At 43.4% G+C, this 21,050-nt stretch overlaps 1 protein-coding gene across 1 annotated transcript in view; it reads left to right on the top strand.

Annotated features, from left to right (window-relative positions):
• Nucleotides 1-21,050, top strand: part of FRMD4A (FERM domain containing 4A) — a gene marked incomplete at its 5' end in the record, with an annotated part of 377,986 nt that overhangs the window by 316,352 nt on the left and 40,584 nt on the right. The window contains 4 exons of the mRNA XM_084266245.1: nt 218-301; nt 8,272-8,337; nt 8,549-8,606; nt 10,396-10,482. Of these exons, the coding sequence (XP_084122371.1) occupies nt 218-301; nt 8,272-8,337; nt 8,549-8,606; nt 10,396-10,482 (295 nt within the window). The remainder of the gene's footprint in view (nt 1-217; nt 302-8,271; nt 8,338-8,548; nt 8,607-10,395; nt 10,483-21,050) is intronic.

Here is a 21,050-nt window from a genome sequence, read left to right as displayed (position 1 = left end):
ACCATCTGGGAGAGCTTCTCTCCAATTTTGATAATGGAGGGAAAAATTAACTGGGCTGCCATAAAACAAATAAAGAGAGATGGAAAAGGAAACCCCCATGCCTTTTGTTAAGGAGGAACAGATGTAGAGCTGTAGCAGCCTGCCAGCTAGGTCAGGTCATATCAAATATTGTGGTTGTTTTCTTGTAGTCTGATCCTCCTTTTGAACTCTCTTTCAGCAATGAAGTTGTAAGGAATGAATTAAAGAAGCTGCCAGCCCTTCCAACACCAGCACTGAAGGAGCATCCTTCCCTCGCTTACTGGTAATGTATCATTCTGCTGAGCAGCTTTGCCCTGTCTTATGCAGGACCTGGCTCTGGCAATACGTGATCTGGCAGGGGAACCTGCCTTCTGGGTCTGGGTCTGACATTGACTCATTGCATAATTCAACACAAGTAGAGCTTCCACCCTGGGCCTCAGTTTCCCTGTCTTTCAAATGGCTGCAGTAGTATCTGGCCAGAAACTTCCCTGTAAATATGCAAGTGTTCCTGATGAAATCAAGAGGCCTAATGTGCCATTTGCTTTCCCAACACTTTGCATTGGTGCAAAGTTTTCAGTTTGAAATGTCAGTGTTTTGTACTGCTCTGTGTTATTTTTGAATCATTGAGCTTCATCTTGCAAGTCCTCTATGACGTAACTAAAAGGGGTGTCTTTCTCCTTTTATATGAATTAAGTGATGTTTGGAGGTGCAGGTCTGTCTGTATTGCACTGAAAATTAAATCCAGGGTAGGAGCAGGGTCACAATTAAATTTCATATACCCCACACATAGATTCTTTGTGCCACCCTGCCTATGCCTTTTATCTGTGCAAATAGGAAGGAATTTGGGGAAAGATTGTTCATTAATCGGGAGATGATTTCACTTGATTTTCTTTTAGTTCCTCTTTCATGTTTGTGTATAAAGCATTAGGCTATAAGCCTGGGGGTGGGAGTGAACTTCTTTATCTGCTACTCTTTTAATTTTGGTGTCTTGGTAATCTGAGGATGGCACAGGGAAACAGTTCAGTTCATACTTTATGATCTCAATTCTTTCCTTTGTGAGGCAGGGCATCCACTTTTCTAGCATGACTACAATACCAGAATTAGCTGTACCTAGAGTCAAGCCATCGGCAAGCTAGTCTGTGAGATCTCCTAATCACTTTCTGAGCACATCAAGAGAGACTCAAGAGTCCCAAACTGAGGTTAGGAACTCGTACCCAAAAGCTGTGGATAGTCACAGTGTCGTGGTGTTTCTAGCTAAAACTCAAACCAAATCTTTGTGAAAATTTGATGAATGTAGGCTGCCAGTTCACTGGAAACAGAACAGTCTCCCTGTTTGGAGCACCTCCTTCCTTTTTCAACACATTAAAAAGAAAAAAAGTGCATTTCCAGTCAGGTTGGTGGTCTGGTCTGACAAACATCTAGCTCAAGCTGAAAGCCACCACAAGAAAAGGGGTGGGAATAAGTAGCCATGGGCAGGGAAGGCAAATCTGACCCTTCAGTAGCAACATGGACTGAGGTCTTTAATTAAACTGCCCTCATAGCCTTTGCCTGTGATGATATCCAAACACAAGAAGGTAGTTACCACCCAGGTTGCCTGTCCCAGACACTCTCACAGAATCACAGAATCATTTTGGTTGGAAAAGACCTTTATGATTATCAAGTCAAACCATTAACCTAATGCTTCCAACTCCACCACTAAACAATGTCTTTTAAATAGCTCCAGGGTTGGTGATTCAACCAGTTCCCTGTGCAGCCTGTTGCAATGCTTGACAACCCTTTTGGTGAAGAAATTTTTCTTGATATCCATTCTAAACCTCCCCTGGTGCAACTTGAGGCCATTTCCTGTTGTCTTATCACTGGTTACTTAGGAGAAGACACCAACACCCACCTGGCTACAACCTCCTTTCAGGTAGTTGTAGAAAGTAATAAGGTCTCCCCTTGGCCTCCTTTTCTCCAGGCTAAATTATACCCATTCCATCACCTTCCAGCTATTCAACCAGAATTGTTGCATGGAGTTTCTGTGGCCCAAGTGCAGGACCTGGCACTTGGCCTTGCTGAACCTCATACAGTTCACCTCAGTCCATTGATCAATCAAGCCTGTCCAGATCCCTCTGTAGATCCTCAAGCAGATCAACACTCTTGCCCAACTTGGTCTCACCTGCAAATTTACTGAGGGTGCACTCAACCCCCTCATCCAGATCATTGAAACAGATATTGAAGAGAACTGGGTCCAGTACTGGGCCTGGGGAACACCACTGGTGACTGCCCACCAACCAGATTTAACTCCATTCAGCACAACTCTTTGGGCCCAGCCATCCATCCAGGATTTTACTGAGCAAAGAGTACCCATCCAAGTCATGAGCAGCCAGTTACTCCAGGAGAATGCTGTGGGAGACAGTGTCAAAAGGCTTCACTAAAGTTTAGGTAGACAACATCCACAGCCATTCCTTCATCAATCCATGCTGACTGGGCCTAAGGACCTAGTTGTCCTGTGCATGCCACATGATGGCACTCAAGCTGATCTGCTCTCCTCGAGTCCAGGCTGTGTTCAGTCACCTGAAGCAAGAAAAGCCATGTGAAAACCTCACATTCCAAATGCAAGTTGTACACAAGTTACAGCACTTCTTGCAGCTGTACTTCAGTTTCTGGGAGTCCTCATGTGACTGACAACAGGTCACAGATTGGGAAGCTGGTTGTTTTCAATCAGGTAATACAAGAAATCACTACAGTCCTGTGGCTCCCTTGTGATTTCACCTCGTTAACTAGGTCTCAGAGACCTCATATAGTTCATTAATTTTAATGGTAGCTTTTTCAGAAACACCCTCTGAAACACAGAACATTCTCAAGAAGATGCTGCTGATCAATCAGAAGAGAAGCCTCTCAAGTACAGATCAACCTTCAGTGTTCTAATAGGGCAGATTTTTAAACCTGTGCTTTCAGACACCTCTGCATCTCGTGCAGACTTGATACTGGCTCCATATTGATCCTGTTCTTTTCTGTGTGCAGTCAGTGTTATGCTGCAGCTCTTCAGCATTAGCACAAAGCAGTAACAAGTGAATTTCCAGCTCTGGAAAGAAACATTGAAAACATTAGGGATAGGATGGGTAATTGCTCTGGTTAGTTACAAACAAACAAACAAACAAACAAACCATACACTACATTTGTATAGGTTGAAATGGACTAAGAGGCAATAAAATGGATAATCAAGTAATTACTATGATACCCTCAGCAAGATACAACAATAGATCTGCATGAAATAATAAAACATTTCCATCACACACCTGTTGCTCCTGTCAAACATAGTAAGACTAGTGGGGTGAGTCCTGGACTCTTCAATGAGCAAGGGCTGAATCAGCATGGTTTGGTGTTTCCAGCTCCACCTCCATGGAGTCTCCTGGTTGGATACCCTTGCTGTAGGCCACTGTAACCTCTTCCTGGAGGTTTGTAGACATCACAACAAAGATGAAGGTTGTGGGGTTTTTATCATCAAGATTTTGTTTCCAAATCTTTATAGACTAAGAAGAATCAGTTGCAAATCTTGTTCTCAAGCATCTCTTTGTATCACTGATTACTGGATAAGCAAGGAGTTTGGTTTTTTGGGTGGTGTTGTTTTTTTCTTTTAAATGAAAGCTGAGCTTCTGGTCCTCCCACACAGTCCAGGAGCTTGGGCTCTGAGTTTTGATTTCTCCTGCCCATGCATGGAAACAACTGACTGTTTATTATTTTAGACAGAAAACTAATCACAATGAGACGGAGACAACCTGTGTTAGTTCACAGCACTCCTTTCTAGCCATTGTCATTGCATTTTGTCACAGTTCAAATCCTCCCCAATAAGCCAGCTCAGAACCAGGCTGCCAGTAAGAATGCAAGGAGGAGATGCCACTGCACAGGAGTGGGTACCAGCATGGGATTTTCTGTAGACCAGGGGGAAGATAGACTTCTCCCAGGTTCCAATAGACTTTGAATGCAAGCTTGTTTTAAGCAACCTAAATGATCAGCATTGCCGGGAAATTCACATCTGAAAATATCAGCTGAAAATCACTATTTAGTTTCTCTGCTACAGCACACTACCTAAGGCTCTGATCCTGCTTTTGGTCCCTTTGCCCCAAGATATGCTCTGCTGGCTTCAGTGGGACAGCATATGATTGCAAATGAAGTTGTTAGTAAGTTTGAGAATCTAATAAAGATGGACAAAGGTGCAGAAACAGAACAGCAGTAAGGCACAGCAGTGAGTGGACAACTGTTTAAAACAGCTCAGTGTGCTGGGGAAAGAGGGGGAAGCAACTACATTTGAAAATCTGGATCTGATGAGGAGGAATTCTGGCCCTGCATTCACTTGCAAATTGTCTGCCATCCAGTTCTGTAAGCTGCTAGGAGAGGAGGGATTTCTTGGTAGTTCTAAAGGTAAAGGTCAGAGTTGTCTGCTGCAGGATATCATCCACGTCCTAATTTTTGCAGCTTTGGGGGGAATGTTTTCTGAGCTGGCAAACAGACAGTAGTGCTTCAGCAGCCTCCGTGGCTCCACGTTAGTTAACCATCCTCTGCCAGCCCTGCATTATGAATGAGTTTCTGTGTCACTGACACAGCAACAAGCCAGGGCAGGGAGAGAGGAGACGTCAGTTGGTGGTCCAGGCAGCGTCCCAGCACTCTCCCAGCTGTCAATAGCAGCATGGCAGATGCTCAGAGATGAACAGCTGAAATGATAGGGGAGAACATTTATAAGCTCTGCTAATGCTCCTTCTGATCCATGAACAATTTTGCTTGTTTTCCCTGGCACATGCTGGTCTTACTTCTCTCTCCTGGAGCTGGAGACAGAAAGTGACCTCTGTGCTGGATGGATCCCCCTTGTGCAGGGAATGAAAAGGAAGTTCAAAGAACTGTAAGAGGAGCAACTGTCATGCAGTTGGGGTGAGATTCATCTGACCATGATAATTTCTTCAATGTGGTCCTCTCCATCTGAGCGAGGTGCCCTTCAGCTCCCTTTGCTGTCAGGATGAATTGTGCTCTGCAGTATCTGTGTCTTTCCCCAAAGTGTGACTAGCTCAGTGTTGTGGAAAGGTGAAAGGCAGCAGGTCTCACTCTTAAATATTCATGACTCGATTGATAATTCAGGCTGGCCTTTTTTTTCATCTAAAAATTGAAACAAGGACAATACTTACCTGACACTCAACATCTATAGACCTCAAAACATACAATAGAAAGCAAGATCACCAGTATCCTATCAAGGCAATGGAAGCACACAGAGTGCTGCCTGCATTTGTTTAGAAGAACTGGGTGGAGCCTGGACTAGCCCACATTTTTTAGTATGGGTTGAGAACATAACTGTGTTCATCCCACTGTTCAGGACAGCTCCCTGGCATCTGATTTGTCCTTTTGAAGGCAATGGGCCATCAATTGGCACCTCTACGCAAGGGGTATGGTCTGGGAACACATCCATTATTTTCTAACAATCATTTGTAAAACAGCAGAGTGCATCCAGAATCACATTAGGTAATCATCTTGTAGGTACATCTATCCCTTCCTTGAATGGCATCAACATGAGAGCTTGATCTGTACAATAAACTGCAGAGTGGAAACCAAAGCTAAGAGCATTTTCCACTGGAGAAACTCCATTGTTTTCTGAGAGTCACTCCTGGTTTGTTCCTCTCTGAGACAGAGAGGAATTGTATCCACATGTAATTGTGGTTTTAAGAGATAATTTCTAAGGGCTGTAAGCTCTCTCTGTCTATCTTTTTTATTAAGAATGATGTTTTTTTGGAGATCTTCCAGTACTGAACACTCATGTAATTCAGTTACTGCTCCAGAAGTAATCCTGTTTATGATAATCATAGCAGGACACTCAGGCTCTGCCTTCATGTGCATGCCCATAACATCTGTGGTACTTGCCTGGATCAGTGGGCTGAATAAGTTTTCATAGCTCCTGAATTTATAGCCTACAGATCATTTTCTGCACATTAAAATTATTCTGAGGGATTTGATGGGAGAACTGGACCGTTCCTTTATCTACCGGATTTGTCGCTGTCTCGATCAGCACCCTGTACCCACCCACACTGGGGTGTGCTGGTCAGACATCACCTTGCCCCAAGATGAGCCCTTTTATCTTCACAAGTGACTTTCGGGGTAAGTCACCTGGTGAGTAAGGAAAGCAGTTACTCTCAGACACATTACAGGGTGTGGGGAACAGCTGGCCCTGCTGACACTCTGACAGATCTTCTACTTTGAATTGTTCTGTGCTGTCTACACTGGCATTTCTGGTCCTCTCCCTTCTTTGCTGTGTCACCAGGGATGGAGTCTTCAACTCCCCTGTGCCAGGCCCCACACCCCATCTTTACATAGCAAGTCTTGTTTATCATGTCACAGTGCGGTTTGTCTTCCTTGTGATGTCACAGAACAGAACATCCTGTGTGTGATTTCAGACCAGGTTCTGTGTGGCCTCTACCTGTGACATCATTTATGAAGGTTGTTTCCAGCAAGAGCTTTGGAACTTCTTTCTAAAAGAGATTCTGGTTCCACACACTCCCCTTTGGCACAAGGATGCATATGGGGAAGGCAACAATGAGAAGACAGTGTTGTGTTAGCAGGGCTAGTGAAACACCTTGCAGTTTTCCACAAAAGTCCCTGTGGGCATCTCTGGGCAGTTGCAGTGAGGTCATCTACCAGACCATCCCAGACTGCTGTGCTCCTTCACACTATCAATAAAAATAGCTTCAGCTCTGCCTGGGGAAGGATTACCATATGGTGGACAACCCATCAGGGGCCTCAGCTGGACCTAGGGAATGCAGGGAGGGAGGAATGCCAGTTCACATTGGCCTACACTGCATGCAGCATGAGGGCATTAAATCAAAACTTGGCACTACTAGGAGTTACTACAGCTCCAAATGAGGAGGGCTCAAAGGTGGCATAGAGGTAGTTAACGTTTCTTGGACTGTCAAGGTCTGTACAAGTATCTTGAGGGGACTCAACAGATTCTTTATCCATGGTGTAGCAACATAAAGAGCAAGAGATTTTATTTAAACCTGAGGACTTGAGTATTCATGACAGTGTAACAGAGCTGGTCCTGTGGGCATTACATAGCTGGAAGTTAGAGAAGGACCAAAGTCAGACCAAGTCTGAAAGTACCAGGCTTGAAGGCTGTGATGACCTACATAGCTGTAGATTGAGAGGAAAGAAACTGAAATTAAGGGAGAAGGCTGTGAACCTTCAAAAGGAGATCATTGGCTTATACTTTGCCATGCTGTGACCTTGCTGGCACAGCTGATCATATGCATCAAATAGCTCCAGTTCTGTGCTCTCCTGCTACCCATTCACAGGAGAAGACAGAAAGATATTCTTTAAAAGTGAACTTATAGATGTCTCATTTGGGCCATGCTGATCTATTCTTGGATGCTACATCTCTACTGTGTATAGGTGAAGGTCTCAACTTGCATTTATCAAACATGCCCAGAACCATTCTCAGGCACAGGGGCCCACTGGTGTGGAACAGTCGCCATCTATACCATGAAACTCTCCAAAGCAGTACTGGGAATGGGCCTGGCCATGCTAATTCCCAGTGCATAGGCAGGAGTTGCCTGGGGGAAGGCAAGTTGGTATAACCCAAGAGTATGCACAGGTACATCAGTACTTTAACAGTAATGGGACTTGAGTTTGAGTGCCTCAGAAACATTCCCTGCCACTGTTTGACCTCTGTGTACACTAGGAATTGAACTCCCTGCTGAGAGAGGTTTCTCTAAAGTACTTCCATTGGTGCTCTTGTACATGGTTTTTTATAAAGTTGGAGTGAGGAGTAACCTGTGAGGCTCAAGGCTGTTACTGGCCACCAGTTTCTGAAAGCTTTGCCAGCTGTCAGAGAACTTGTTGAGCTTGGAAAGATGTTGCACCAGCCAGGGCAAAGAAGAGCTTGAGCAGCTCCAACATACATCTGTTTGCCACACAGGGTAGTATCATGGGTATCATTTGTAGATAAGGAAACTAATGCAGAGAGGGAAAAGTCTGTGAGTGTAGATACCATGTTTGTGAGTAAAAAAAAAAAGGTTCTTCCAGAAAACCAACTCCTAGAAGACCATTTTTATTCTCAGTTTGTGAGTCCCCCTGGGCTTCATCAAATCCCCTCATCTAACACTTTTGCTTGGCATCTTTTGATCCTCTCAGTCAGTAGCTGTGTTAACAGAAGTATGAAGTATGTCTCCACCTTTTAACAAGACTCATAGCCATGATACTGCCATTATGTAAAACATCTCATTCCTTCCTTTCCAGTGAGGATCGAGTCATTGAACATTACAAGAAACTAAATGGTCAGACACGAGGTCAAGCAATTGTGAAGTAAGTGCAATGAGGGACTTCTTGTGACCTTTGTTTTATCAGGAAATATTTATACTGAACTGTAAATACAATAAGTAACTATGTCTCCCATCTCATCTAATGCTTAATTTTTAAGTTTTTCTGTCCTTAATTATTTAGTTATTTAAGCATTTTTCCCAGATCACCCTCTCAGCTTCTCAGACATGTTATTCTCTTCTGTGTTGTTTTGCAGTTACATGAGCATTGTAGAATCCCTCCCAACATATGGAGTGCATTATTATGCTGTAAAGGTACGTGCTACAAAAAAGGGTCATTTATTGAATTAAACTGTTGTTGCAGAGGGAGGGAGAGGGGTACAAAACACCATCCTGCTTTCAGAATACAATACACTGCTTCTAAAGTCTCATTTCACTTCCTGTGGTAGGATAAACTTATTTCAACTGTGTAGTGAATGTTTGGTAAATACATCTCCAAAGAGGAAAATCCTGTTCTTGGAGATAAAACTCTTGAAGTCCTATTGTGCTGGAGATGTTCAGCCCACAAGTGACAGCAAGCTCTGGTGATGCCAGTGAACCAGTACCAAAGGGACAAACCAGCCACATCACTGTCAGACTCGATGCTTCACATCATTTTGTAGTTCCAAGAGATCAGACTTTTCCTAGCCAGCAGATCCATGAGCAACTAACTAGGGCCAGCCACAATCTTCAGACTGCATCTCCCTTAGCTTGAGACATAGGTAGATGGATACACATACAGTACATCTCTTTAATGACAAATCATTGACCCATACTGTAGAGATAACACACCCCCCTCCACAAAAAGCTCTCTGCATCTAACTATGTGGATTTCATTCAGGTATTCATGAAATCCCTCATTTCTTTTGTCTAATGATTTATCACCACATCTTCTAGTCTCATATTATTATTATTACTTCCCTGCCTGACCATATGTGTAGGATAGCTATTTTTTTAAAAGTAGAGAAATCAATAAACTTACAAAGAAAGCTGGACCCACACTCCCCAGAGCATATTCCCTCATTTATCACCCCTGAAGTTTTGATGTGTTTCATCATTATCTCTCTGCACAGATCATATGTTTTTTTTCATGTATCCATAATGTCTTGCACACGTGGGGTACCATAAAAACACAAACATCTGACAGTACCTGTCTCAGGAAAACATGTTTCTAGTCTATTCCTGATAATGTGTGTGAATTTTGCAAAAGGCATTAGCCTCATCTTTTGCCACAGGGCAGGATCCCTCCAGCACCCTTTGCATCCAGATCTCTTGGACTACTCTAACCCAAAAAAGTTCTGGTGGATTGGGCTGGGTGTTGAAGCCTGCAAAGACTTGAGAGCTGTTCCAGTGAACTCCCTGTGAGCAGCAGTGAGCAACAATGAGCCAGCAAATATTGCACATAAAAGTTTGTGCTTCTTCCTGATGTGGAGGTTTTGGTTTTGCTGCGTTTTATCCTGCCACTCTCTATCACGTTAAAGGAGCAGATGTAATTTCATTGAGGACTCCAGTAAATTGCAAAGAGGCTGGTATCAGGTATCAGCCATTACTCCACAAGGCCATTTTATTGCACACTCAGACACAAAGCAGTTGGGTCTGAGCCTGTCAGACCTTATCACTTGGTAGCTCTCAGATCCCATTACTGCTGCGTTTTCAAGATTAATGCTAAAATCCCTCCACATAATTCAAGTCAGCTGGGTGATTCACTTTTCTTTCTCTCCAATCTCAGAGCATTCAGACTGAATAATTTACAGGAAGAGAAAGAGGATGCACCACTGCACAAGGGACCCATGTCAAACCTCCTCACCTCCCCTGGCAGCATTTTGAGTAACTTGATCACCTCTGATGCATTTTAAATGGTTTTATATGTAATGGCCAAAAGTGAAACAGATCTCTCCTAAAAACCAGGGAGCTTTGTGACTTGAGGAAAATCAGCAGGGGTACATTTAGCAACACCCATGCTATTCAAAGATACTGCTTAGAAACAAATCTTCACCTTGAATAACAACATTGGAAATCACCAGCATTTCCCCATCCCATTCACTATAACTGTTTTCTCTTCCAGGACAAGCAGGGAATTCCTTGGTGGCTAGGACTTAGCTACAAGGGGATTTTTCAATATGACTACCATGACAAAGTGAAGCCAAGAAAGGTGAGTGTTTACTTTTCTATTGAGGCCTGGGCTTGCCACACATGTTACATCTTGATTTGAGGGTGTGATGTTCTCTAAACACTGGCATAGACTCATGTGATTTTGAAGGATGTTACGTTGTTTGAAATTCTGCAAAGAACTTATGGACAAAAAGAAGCTTTTAACTTATTAAATGTTGTGCTATAAGGGGAAAGTAAGCATCACTTAATCTTGCAACTTCCACTTCTGGTTTTGTATGGTTCCTAAGATATAAATGGGAATTGAAGGACTCGGGTACTGGAGACCTGAATACAGTGGGATTGAGGGTGCTCAGCCAATCCTTTTATAGTGTATTGTCAAACCATAAATGATCTGAGAGAGAGACAAAGAGACAGGAAAACTTCTATTTAATACAAAAAGGAAAAAATTGCATGGTTTTCCCAGGAGCAGTATTGTACTTGATAAGCAATGATATCCCTAACTGAAGAGTTAATGACAAGCTAGCAGGGAATGACAACTTTCAGCACGTGTCTAAAAAAGGGCATTAAAAGTATCTAGTGTCTAGGAACTTTACCTTTACCAGTTCATACTGGAGGCATGGCATGCATAGATCTGATCAGAAAGCTGTGCTGGGTCAGTGATGACTGCCCATTCTGGTCTCTATTATTATTTTTAGTGAGGCTTTCAGTGCATCTGAAAATTGGGATTTGTTTCAGTCCTGCCAAACTGCCTTAGTGAAATCAGCTCAGGAATGTCCTGCTCATTTGGGAGGAGGAAGGTTGTGATCCCCTGAGCTCATCCTACTTAGCTGGACCCATATATTCTGATTTTCCTATCTAGGATGCCATCTAAGACAAAAGCAGCTCATCTCTGAGCACATGCCCTGCAGGTGGACATGCACAGTCTGTTAGCAATAGTGTTTGTTGTGCAAACCCATGGAGACGTCAGCAGGCAAGGTTTCAGGTTTGATTGCAGGCTGCAGAACTGAATGATTTGGAGGAACTACACAGCTCTTCTATGGACACAAATGCTTCCATGCTGAATTACTATACAGCATTTCTCCTAACTGTGTCTCTGCGCTAACATCTCCCCTTCCTTCCTTTCACCTCTTTGGATCACATTCAAGTTGGACACTGCCTGGTGCTCAGAGATAGCATCTTCTACTGAAATAAACTAGAATCACAGTTTTGGTAGAAAGCAGGACTGCCAAGGAGACAGCAGGAGACAAGAGGTTCCTTGATTAGCCTTTTATTCACTGAAGGTTATTAATGGGGCTTTTTATCCATTGAAAAAAAGGATGAGGGGAGTAAGGGGGTCTTCACAGAACATCTGTGCTCTAAAAGACACATCTATTTGGGATCAATCATTACCTGCAGGGCAAGCCACACTCACACGATAGTTTAAAACATGTCTAGGCTAGGTGTTTGCACCCACATATCTCCACTAGTGCCAACCCCCCAGGGAAGACATGTCCTTAAAAGATGCCTTCAGAAGTCAGTCTTTGTAACAGAAACATTTCTTTGGAGAAAATAATACCTTGCCATGACAGGACTCAACCATTCACAAGCTATTAGCAATTTTTATTGTCCCTGATGAGATAAAAGGGTTGGTGGAGAGCTCCAGAAGAAAGAAGAAAAGAGGTCAGGTGGTGTGACTGTGTGAGAGAAGACAGTTGTTTCCACTAGAAGAGTCAACCCTCCTTTCTCAGCTTCTATATTTTTTCTTCTCTGCCACTAACAGTGATCCTGTCTGTAACATTCATTTTACAGCTGGATATCATCTTGGCTGGCCTCTCTGTGCCACTAACCTACCTCTAGCTCTCACATTGACCCTTGAATCAGGGGCATCTCCTGCCCTTTTTCTGCAGTGTAACCTTAAAAATAGGGTGCCAGTTCTCTCTTTATTGGGATTTTTTTTTTTTCTTTCAGCAAATTATGTATGAAATCCAGGAGACCCAAAACAATGGTGCTGCTTATGTATAAACCACTGAGAACTTCTGTGGCTTAGCAGAAGTGGTCATAAATCTGGAAGGGAAGGTTGAGTGGGAAAGGGAGAGCAGGAATTTCCGGGCTAGAATTTGCCCACTGCCATAATCCAGCAACCACAGCAGTGAAAGACAGCCTAGATGAGCATTTCTCTGTTACATGATGCTTGCAAATCCCATCTGTTGGCAGGACTATTGCAAAACATGCAACCTAAGTCAGGGACAGGACTTGGAGAAAGTGGCTGAGGCTTCTTTATTTTGCCATCATGTGCCCTCTGTAGTGCAAGTCAAAAGACTTCTTACCCTACACTGGTGGTAAAACCCTTCTGGTGAGAGCAGCTCAACTCTCTCAGCAAGGCGTGAAGTTTAATCCTCTGTTAATTAGATTGTAAAATTGCACTTGATAACCCTGGTATCTGGGAGCTCACCATAGCATCTGATTCATTTCACTGTAGCAGCATGGCTCCCCCATGCTCTGCAAAGGGGAGGGGTAAACCTTACTGAACTTCCTGCAAGGTAAAATTAGGGGTGAAGGGGGAAAGAGATGGTGTCTTTTCTGGTCTTTATTCTCTTGTTCCTGCACGTTGCCAATGCCAAAAACAAATTGAAAAATTACAATGGAAAAATAAATCTCCCTGGAAGAACCACAAGCAGAAAATTGTAGCAAGAAACCAGCTGAAACCAAGACATTTATATTAAATGCATATAAAAGCCTTGCTTGTCTTATAAGGGAGATTGTAATGTTTTCCTATTATGTCATTCTAGATAGATTTCCATGCTTATTGTGTTCACAAGTAGAACTGCAACCCACACTGAGCAGCTGAGCCTATCGCAGGCGATCCCGTTAGCAGTCAGTCAACACCACACTTCGACTGAATCGCTGGAGTAAACCAGCCATGTGTCTCTAGCAAACTAACTCGGTTTGTCAGCAAGTTGGATGAGTCCAGAGAGGAGAATTGAGGCTGACGCAGGGCCAGAACCTGCTCTTGCTTGTGCTTTTCTCACTCAGGCATGAGTCCTCCAGCATTACTGGGGATGCAGCTGAGATGGGTATCTGGCACCTAGTCCAGGGTGGTTCAGATGGCAATGCAGGGCTATTAAACTGGAATGCAGCTTGCTATGGGCCTCAAAGCATAATGTGACTCTGCTTCTATTTTGATGTTCCCTCCTGCCTGTGCTTGAATTCTGTGGAAGCCCTGAAGCTACCCAAAGTCACTACGTCAAGGCTTATTGTTCATCTGTATGTTCAGGGGTTATCTTACAGTGTCAGGAAGTCCTGACAAAGGCTTCTTCTTGAATGGTGCTTGTTTGAACCCAGATTTGGCCCATATCAGTTATGATCTGATAGCCATTCATCCTCAGGTATTAAATACATGCAAAAGTTTCTGTATACTTCCCAGAATCGATCACTGCAGCTGAACAAGAAGTGTGGAAGGATGGCTGCTGTCCTCAGCCATAAGCTGAGGCATTCCAGAAATTTAGTAATGGCATGCAGAACCAGTGTCCTTTCTATAACAGCAGCACACAGCATCCAGGATGGGCAGAATTCATCTCCTTCTATGTTAGTTAAGACTTAGCTTCTACAGACTCTTCCCTGTGAAAAGGTCCTTCAAGACTCAGTGTGCCTTGAAAAAGCATATCAAAAAGGAGTCAGTGTCTTGCTGGGATCTACCCATCAAGGGTTATCACCATCCAATATTTATGATAAAGCCAAGCAAATTCTTTGGAGCCAGGTCTTCAGATAGCATGTGCCAGCAGCACTCCCACAATCCACTGAGACTGTACTGACCAAAACCTTCAGAGAAGGGACATTAGGGTGGGGGGGGGTTTCTTGCATTGCAGCATAATCAGAAAGAGCAGGGCACTGCAGCCCCCCACTGTGATTGTACTGTCTGTGAGTGGTGGTTGTTCATTTTAACCAGCAGGTAGGGATGTAAATCCATTTCATCCCAAGAGACCTGTACATGAAGTAGACATGGCATGGCCTGGAGGTGGAAAGGTGAGCCCTGCATGCCCAAGCAGATGTAGTAGCACTAGGCATGTCTCTGTTGTTCTGCTGAGACATTCCCACTGATTTAAGTGCCCAAAGGCATCTTTTAATGAGCACTGTTTAACAGTTAGTAAACGATTAACTCCAAGCTGAAAAGTGAATGATTAACCAAGTCAGCCAAAGAACTTCCATATGACCAATGAACAGACAGAGAAATTGTTTAATTTATCACCAAAAATAAGATGACCTTAAAGGAGTGCCTGGTAGTGATTGGTTCCTTTGCAAGAAATACCTCTATTTAGTGTTGACCCATTTTCTTCTGCAGAAAGCTAGTGGCAGTGAAACTCCAGGTGAGCCTTTTTTCTCAGGCTCATAATCATTATCAGTGTTTGCATTCTCTGGCTGGCTGAACAGAACCCAGGGGGAAGAAAGAGTTTTGGAAACAAGATAAGATGTGAGGCATCCCAAAATTCCGCTGCAAATGTAGCTTGACAAAGATTTTCCCTGTGACAGCCAAACATCAGTTTGTTCCATTTCTTCCCAGTGTTACCCTTTCTCTGAGAAGAAATGAAGCATATTATGAAAATACTGTCCATTTCCATAAGGTCTCCACAACATTCTATGCATTCTCGTTACAGAAGAATGTCATTTGTGGCATTGTTGTAAATCCAAAGCAGTGGTAACAGATGGAATTTCCATTTAAATGTGCAAAAACAAGAGCTGAGTTGGACCCATCTTACCAAGCAATACAAAGCACGAGCAAAATCAGTAGCTTTAAGTGTCTCTGATCAGAGAGAAATCAGCCCAAGCAAAGTAATCAGCAAATTAATTGTGTCCAGAAAGATTGCTGTGTGATGTCACTTGACCTTTTCCAAACAGTAAGAGATAGAGGGAACTTTCCCAATTCCAGAGGCAAAATGAGATATTTACACAGGAGAAGCAGTAGCCTAATTAAGGGCTGCTTTATTGGAGAACAAATAGAGATTCTCTCTGCTTTAGGCCAAATGAAGCACCGCCGAGTCAGTAATTGCATTGATGGAGTGGTTAAACTTGTGCTTCCTGTGGTGAGGGAATGACAGACCAGTAACTGTAAAAACCCATAAAGTAGAGATTGATGTGAAATGTACAGAAATGAGTGAACAATGGGGAGGAGGAAGCTGACAAATCAGTCCCTATCCTGACTGATCACAGAACGTCCAGACAGTCAAAAAGGCAAAAGAAAGATGAAATTAAGATCAGTTAAAGGGAATCCAGTTCACTTGCATAACTCCTTGCCACATGCTACAATAAACACCAAGAGCTTAGAAGGGTTATAGATGGGACTAAAAGTGTGACCCTCCATTCAGAGTATGGCAGTGAGTTGGAAGTTTTCAAACAAGTTCTTGGGAGGGGTTATAAACCTTCATGTTCAAGGAGGGTGTTTGATATGGCAGCAGGTTGGTTTCTGTTGTCAGAGGCATGGAGCATGCCTAACGCTCCTCTCACTGGCATGCCACTGAGCCACAGGCTGTATTTGGAAAGGGCTGGCCTTTCTCTAGAGCATCCAGAATCAAGTGGGGTCAGAGGCAATGTATGGGACTCATGTCTAATTGAGCTCTTCTTGGAACAGCATCATTTCCTAATACCTTTGCAAACATCTTTGCATTGCAGACAGGAATAAAAGATTTCACATTTACAAATGATACAAGAGGAGCAGCAAACATTTCCAGGAAACACTGGTTTAAAAGCTAGTGGAATCCCAGTGGCATTGCTGTAATCAATTATTCATTGTGATTAGCTGACTGTTAAGGACTACCTGCTGACTCCTCCTGCTCAGCGCTTTTATTTCTCTTCCTGTCTCTGATCCTTCATGCTTTTTGGATTATGGAATTGGCTGCAAACTGAACCAGTCTTCAGGTCACGGCAGGTTCAACTCATTTTATAGTGCAGTAATTCAGTCTTGGTTTAGTATATGGAAATGTGTACTGGAGGAGGGAGACATACACAAAGTGAGGTTCCTTCCCATGCTGTTTCTTCTCATGGAGAGAGGTTGCTCACCCGATTTCCTTCCATATCAAAATGTGAGACCCAGACCTGTGACTACTGAAGAGCAGCCACAGTTTAAGACCTTCCCCTGACAAAAAGTCTCATTCCATCCCTGTTACACAGGAGTCAGTGCTCTCACTATCACCTTTTTTGAAGCTGTTTGCACCTTGATTCAGATTGTCTGCCATTCAGCACCCACTACAACATACCTTACCACTGCATTTCACTGTGCTAAAAAACTGCCAAGAGCACTGGGAGATGAATAAATGAGAGTACATTGGGCTGGAAAACAGGATTTTGTCCCTGACACTGAGGATTTCCATGGGATTTGGCCAAACATGCCACTGGGCTGTCATTCCATTAACATTTCTTTTGGCAGCAGTACCAGCTGAAGTGGCCTTCACCACCCTCCTACCCCATCATAATCCTGCCACCACTGCTCACTTCCTCCCCTGGGCCCCTTCCTCAGTCCTGTTGATAGAACTGTGTGGCCTGGAAGGAAAGTGTTCCAGAGAAGGGATCAGAGCTCAGCGTAACTGAGCCAAAAAAAAGTGGTCACTTTAAACATTGACCAGCTCCCAATTCTATTCACCATCTGGCCCACAGTCAGCATCCAACAGCACAGCTGTAGGAGCTGGGTATGGGTGCAGGCTGCATAAATCATGGCAGGCAGAGAAAGAAACTGCTATTAACCTACAGAGTAACTTTCTCGGAGAGAAACAAGGGCTCTGGGGCTTGGCACAGGACAGAAGGAGTTTGGCTGCATGGAGCTTGGCATGGTTGAACCAGAATAAATGATCAGTTAGGTACAGGTCATGATCATCGCTTTTTCTCTTTCTTACATAAGCTGGTAAAAGTTTGCTTTAGTTTCTCTCCCAAACAGGACTGATCTCAAGTAGATTGTCTAGGTGAAACATCTTCTCAGAATCGTAGAAGAGCCATGCTCCATTTTCATTATCTAGCTTGATCAACTGTAATGCTTGTAAAAACTAATTCGCAGTCTGAGGTGCTGTTGTTTTATAAGGAAACCAGCAGTATTTTTGTGGTTTAGTGTATGGTGCTGTGGTGATGCTCTCAGGCATACCAAGGTTTTGTACAAGAATTTACATTCACAAAGTCTACAGCTTGAAGTCCCATCCTGTGATCCAGCCAAGGCAAGCCCACAGCTACCTTTAAATATATAGTAGACCCATCAAAGTAAATCTCCCTTGCTCTAAGTGCTTTGTCATATTCACGTCTTAAAGAGTAATTCTCTATAAAAGCAGCAGCCAAGTCTTAAATGATTTTGCAGTGCACAGCAGGAACTTCAGCAAGATGCAAAGACAAATCACTCCGACGGTACCAAGTGAAACAAATTGGACCTCAGTGCCCTGACATTTGGGTGGAGATCTGGAGTGAGATTGAAACCTCCTGGAGCACTTCTGTGCTTGGCTCTGAAGCGTGTCCACCCTTCTCCAGTGCTGTTTCTTAGTTCACCAGGACATGCTATTCCAGAGGCCTTGGGATTTTTATCACCAGATGAAACCAGGCAGGGACACAGTTGAATATGACATTGTTTGGATCTAAATTTCTTTACGTCAGTGGCCTGGGCAGGAGGCTGAGAAGATCAGGCATTGCAGCCCACTGCCATGTATGTGAGATTGCTGCTGTTGTGGCACCCCATATGCAGATACCCTGCATCCCAGGAGTATTTTTAGTCACAGAACCATATCAGCATGGGATGGAGGTGGTGGTTCCTGTATCTTGTTCCCAAGTAGACATACTTTACTCATGCCACTAAAGAAGACACAAGGATCCTTAGGAAACAGAGGACTAGGGATGGTTTGTGGGCAGCATAAATCATTCTAGGGTGCCTCAGCTGATTCATAGGTTACAGGCTGGGCATCCTTTCTCTAATACATTATGTCAGAAAGGAGAGACCTTCAACGCAGGAAGATCTGGTCACTTTGATTTGCCTGCAGAAGATAACACACATGAATCAGGAAAAAGCATTCTCTGTAAACATATTGATTTAGACACACCCAGCATGGTGACAGCAGAGCAGTATCTAGCAGCGTCCACCAGATATATATTTGTAGAGAAGGTGGATTTGGTGGCATATAAAGTCAAAATTTGAACTCCCAGTCTATACACAGCTATAGACACAAATATCAAGTTGCATTATGTAGACAAATAATGCTCTGTTCAAACAGCGACTCTTCCCTTTGTGATGTGATGCCTTGCTGCCTCTCTGAGCCAATAAGCCACTTTGAAATTTAATAGGTAATTGTCTCTCCATTATGGAAATGAATGCAGAGTGATTATATAGATCTAGATGCAATTTCTGTTTGGTCAAGCCAGAAATGTTTGTTGGGGTGATGTGGTCCCATGAGAACAGCACACAGCAAAAAGGATCTCAAATTGGACCAAAAATTGTTTGTCTGTTTGGCAAAAAAAAAAGAGTCCAGAAGCCTGAGGGGAAGCAGTAATTAGATAGTGAGCTGGGATTGCTGACAGACCACTGAAAGTTCGACATAGCCAAGCCACTCTCTCATTCCATGGGGGAAGGGAGGACAGCAAGCCTCTGGGAAGATCATTGGTAGGGTTGTTTCCCACATCAAATCACAGAGGAAACCTTTTCTTTTTTTTTTTTCCTTTGGGGAAGTGAAAGAAAAAAAATATTCCAGACTAATAGAAATTCAGGAATGAATGGAAGTGTGACAGGATGGAGGGTTGAGTTGCAGTGCCACAGCATCCCCATCTCATGACCTGGGGGCACCCTAGGCAATGGGTCACACTAATTCACAGGTGACAGCCCACGGAAATCTCTTGGTAAATCTGCCTCTGAAACAAAAGTCCATTTGTTTGAGCTGAGATGGTGCTGTTCTGCCTGGACCAAATCCTTCCTCATTCACTCTTAACTAGTTTGACATAGGTATGATTGATGGAAGCGGGGTTGGCTTGAGGCAGAACACAAATCCATGCCCGGAAACCATGGCCCCACTGAAATCACTGGGACAAAACTGCCATTGACTGTGCTGAAGCTGGGATTTTCATAGTGTTTAAGGCCAAAAAGGGACCGCTCATAACCTCCACCCTGACCTCCTGCATAACAGCCCCTAGAATTTTGCTTTCTGGTTTGTTCAGTGGAAGGAATTACATTTCCAAGGAGGAATTTTTTTTGTTATGTTTGTTTTGTCTTTAAACTGCAAAACAAAGGACTTGGGAGTTTGTAGCTGCACTCATGCAAACTGTGTGAAAATACTGTCATTGTTTGGTCCCATTGTTTAGTACCAGTTTTAGTATCAGGATGTCATCCAGGCTTGGCTCTTGCCCATAGTGTAGGCGAAGGGAAGGGGTTCCATTTGGGCTGTTAGAAATGTGCCATGTTACTTCCCTGCCTTTCCTAGAACCCTTTCAGAGCATCCAGTCTGCATGGTTGTCCATGCATTTGGAGAGATGATTGTTCCTTCTGCATAGTGTGATCTAACATGGCATTAATCATCTAAGAAGCTGCTAGACTGGAAAGACTGGGAGACGCCATATAGGTCAGTAAGTCCAGCAGCAATTACAGTTGGTCATTTATTAGATGCTTAGAATCAAAGAAAAAAATAGGTCAAAAAGGCCTCTGGACATCTCTAGCCCTATTTCCTGCTCAAAGCTGGGTCAACTTCAGAGTTCGATCAGGTTACTCATGGCCCTAGTGTGTGACCACCTTCACTGATTGTGGGTTGGGTTTTTTTCATTTATCTAATCAGAATTTCTCTTGCTGCAACCTGTGTCCATTGCTTTTTACCCTTTCACTTGGCACTTCTGAGAAAAGTCTGTCTCCATCTGTTGTGGTTTAACCCAGCCAGCAGCTAAAATAAGCACACAGCCATTTGCTCACTCACCCCTGCCCCAGTGGGATGGGGAAAGAATTGAAAAGGAAAAAAAACCCCAAACATCATGGGTTGAGATAAAGGCAAATTAATAGGACAGAAAAGGAAGAAGATGATGATGATGATAGTAATAGTAATAATAATAACGCACCAGTGATGAACAACACCATTTCTACCACCCAAAGCCAATGCTCAGCTAGTTCCTGAGATGCCTCATCTCCTGGCCAACCCCACAAATACATACTGAGCATGACATCATATGGTATGGAATATCCCCTTGGCCAGTTTGGGTCAGTTGTGCTGGCTGTGTTCCTTACAGCTTCTTGGGCACCCTCAGCCTACTCATTGGTAGGCCAGTATGAGAAGCTGAAACATCCTCGACTGCTTGGTAACAACTAAAACCATCAGTGTGTTATCAACATTATTCTCACCCTGAATCCAAAACACAGAACTATACCAGCTGTTAGGAAGAAAACTAACTCTATCTCTGACAAAACAAGAACACCATTTCCTTTGAAAATCCCTTTTAGGTCACCAATCAGAGCCAACAACAGCAGGTAGATCCTCTGTAGACTTCAGCACATGGTTTGATTCTGAAAGCCATCAAACTCCTGAGAGCATGTGGATCGCTGAATAATCCTATTCTGATTGTGCTCAGGTGCTTCAGGAGGAGACATGCACACAGAAAATGGAAAGAAAATGAGAATCCAAATAATGTACATGGTTCTTA

The sequence above is a fragment of the Gallinula chloropus genome, assembly GCF_964237585.1.
Source record: "Gallinula chloropus genome assembly, chromosome: 1".
Lineage (NCBI taxonomy): Eukaryota > Metazoa > Chordata > Aves > Gruiformes > Rallidae > Gallinula > Gallinula chloropus.
Note: the sequence above shows the minus strand (reverse complement) of the source record. Positions and strands in the feature narration are given on the sequence as shown.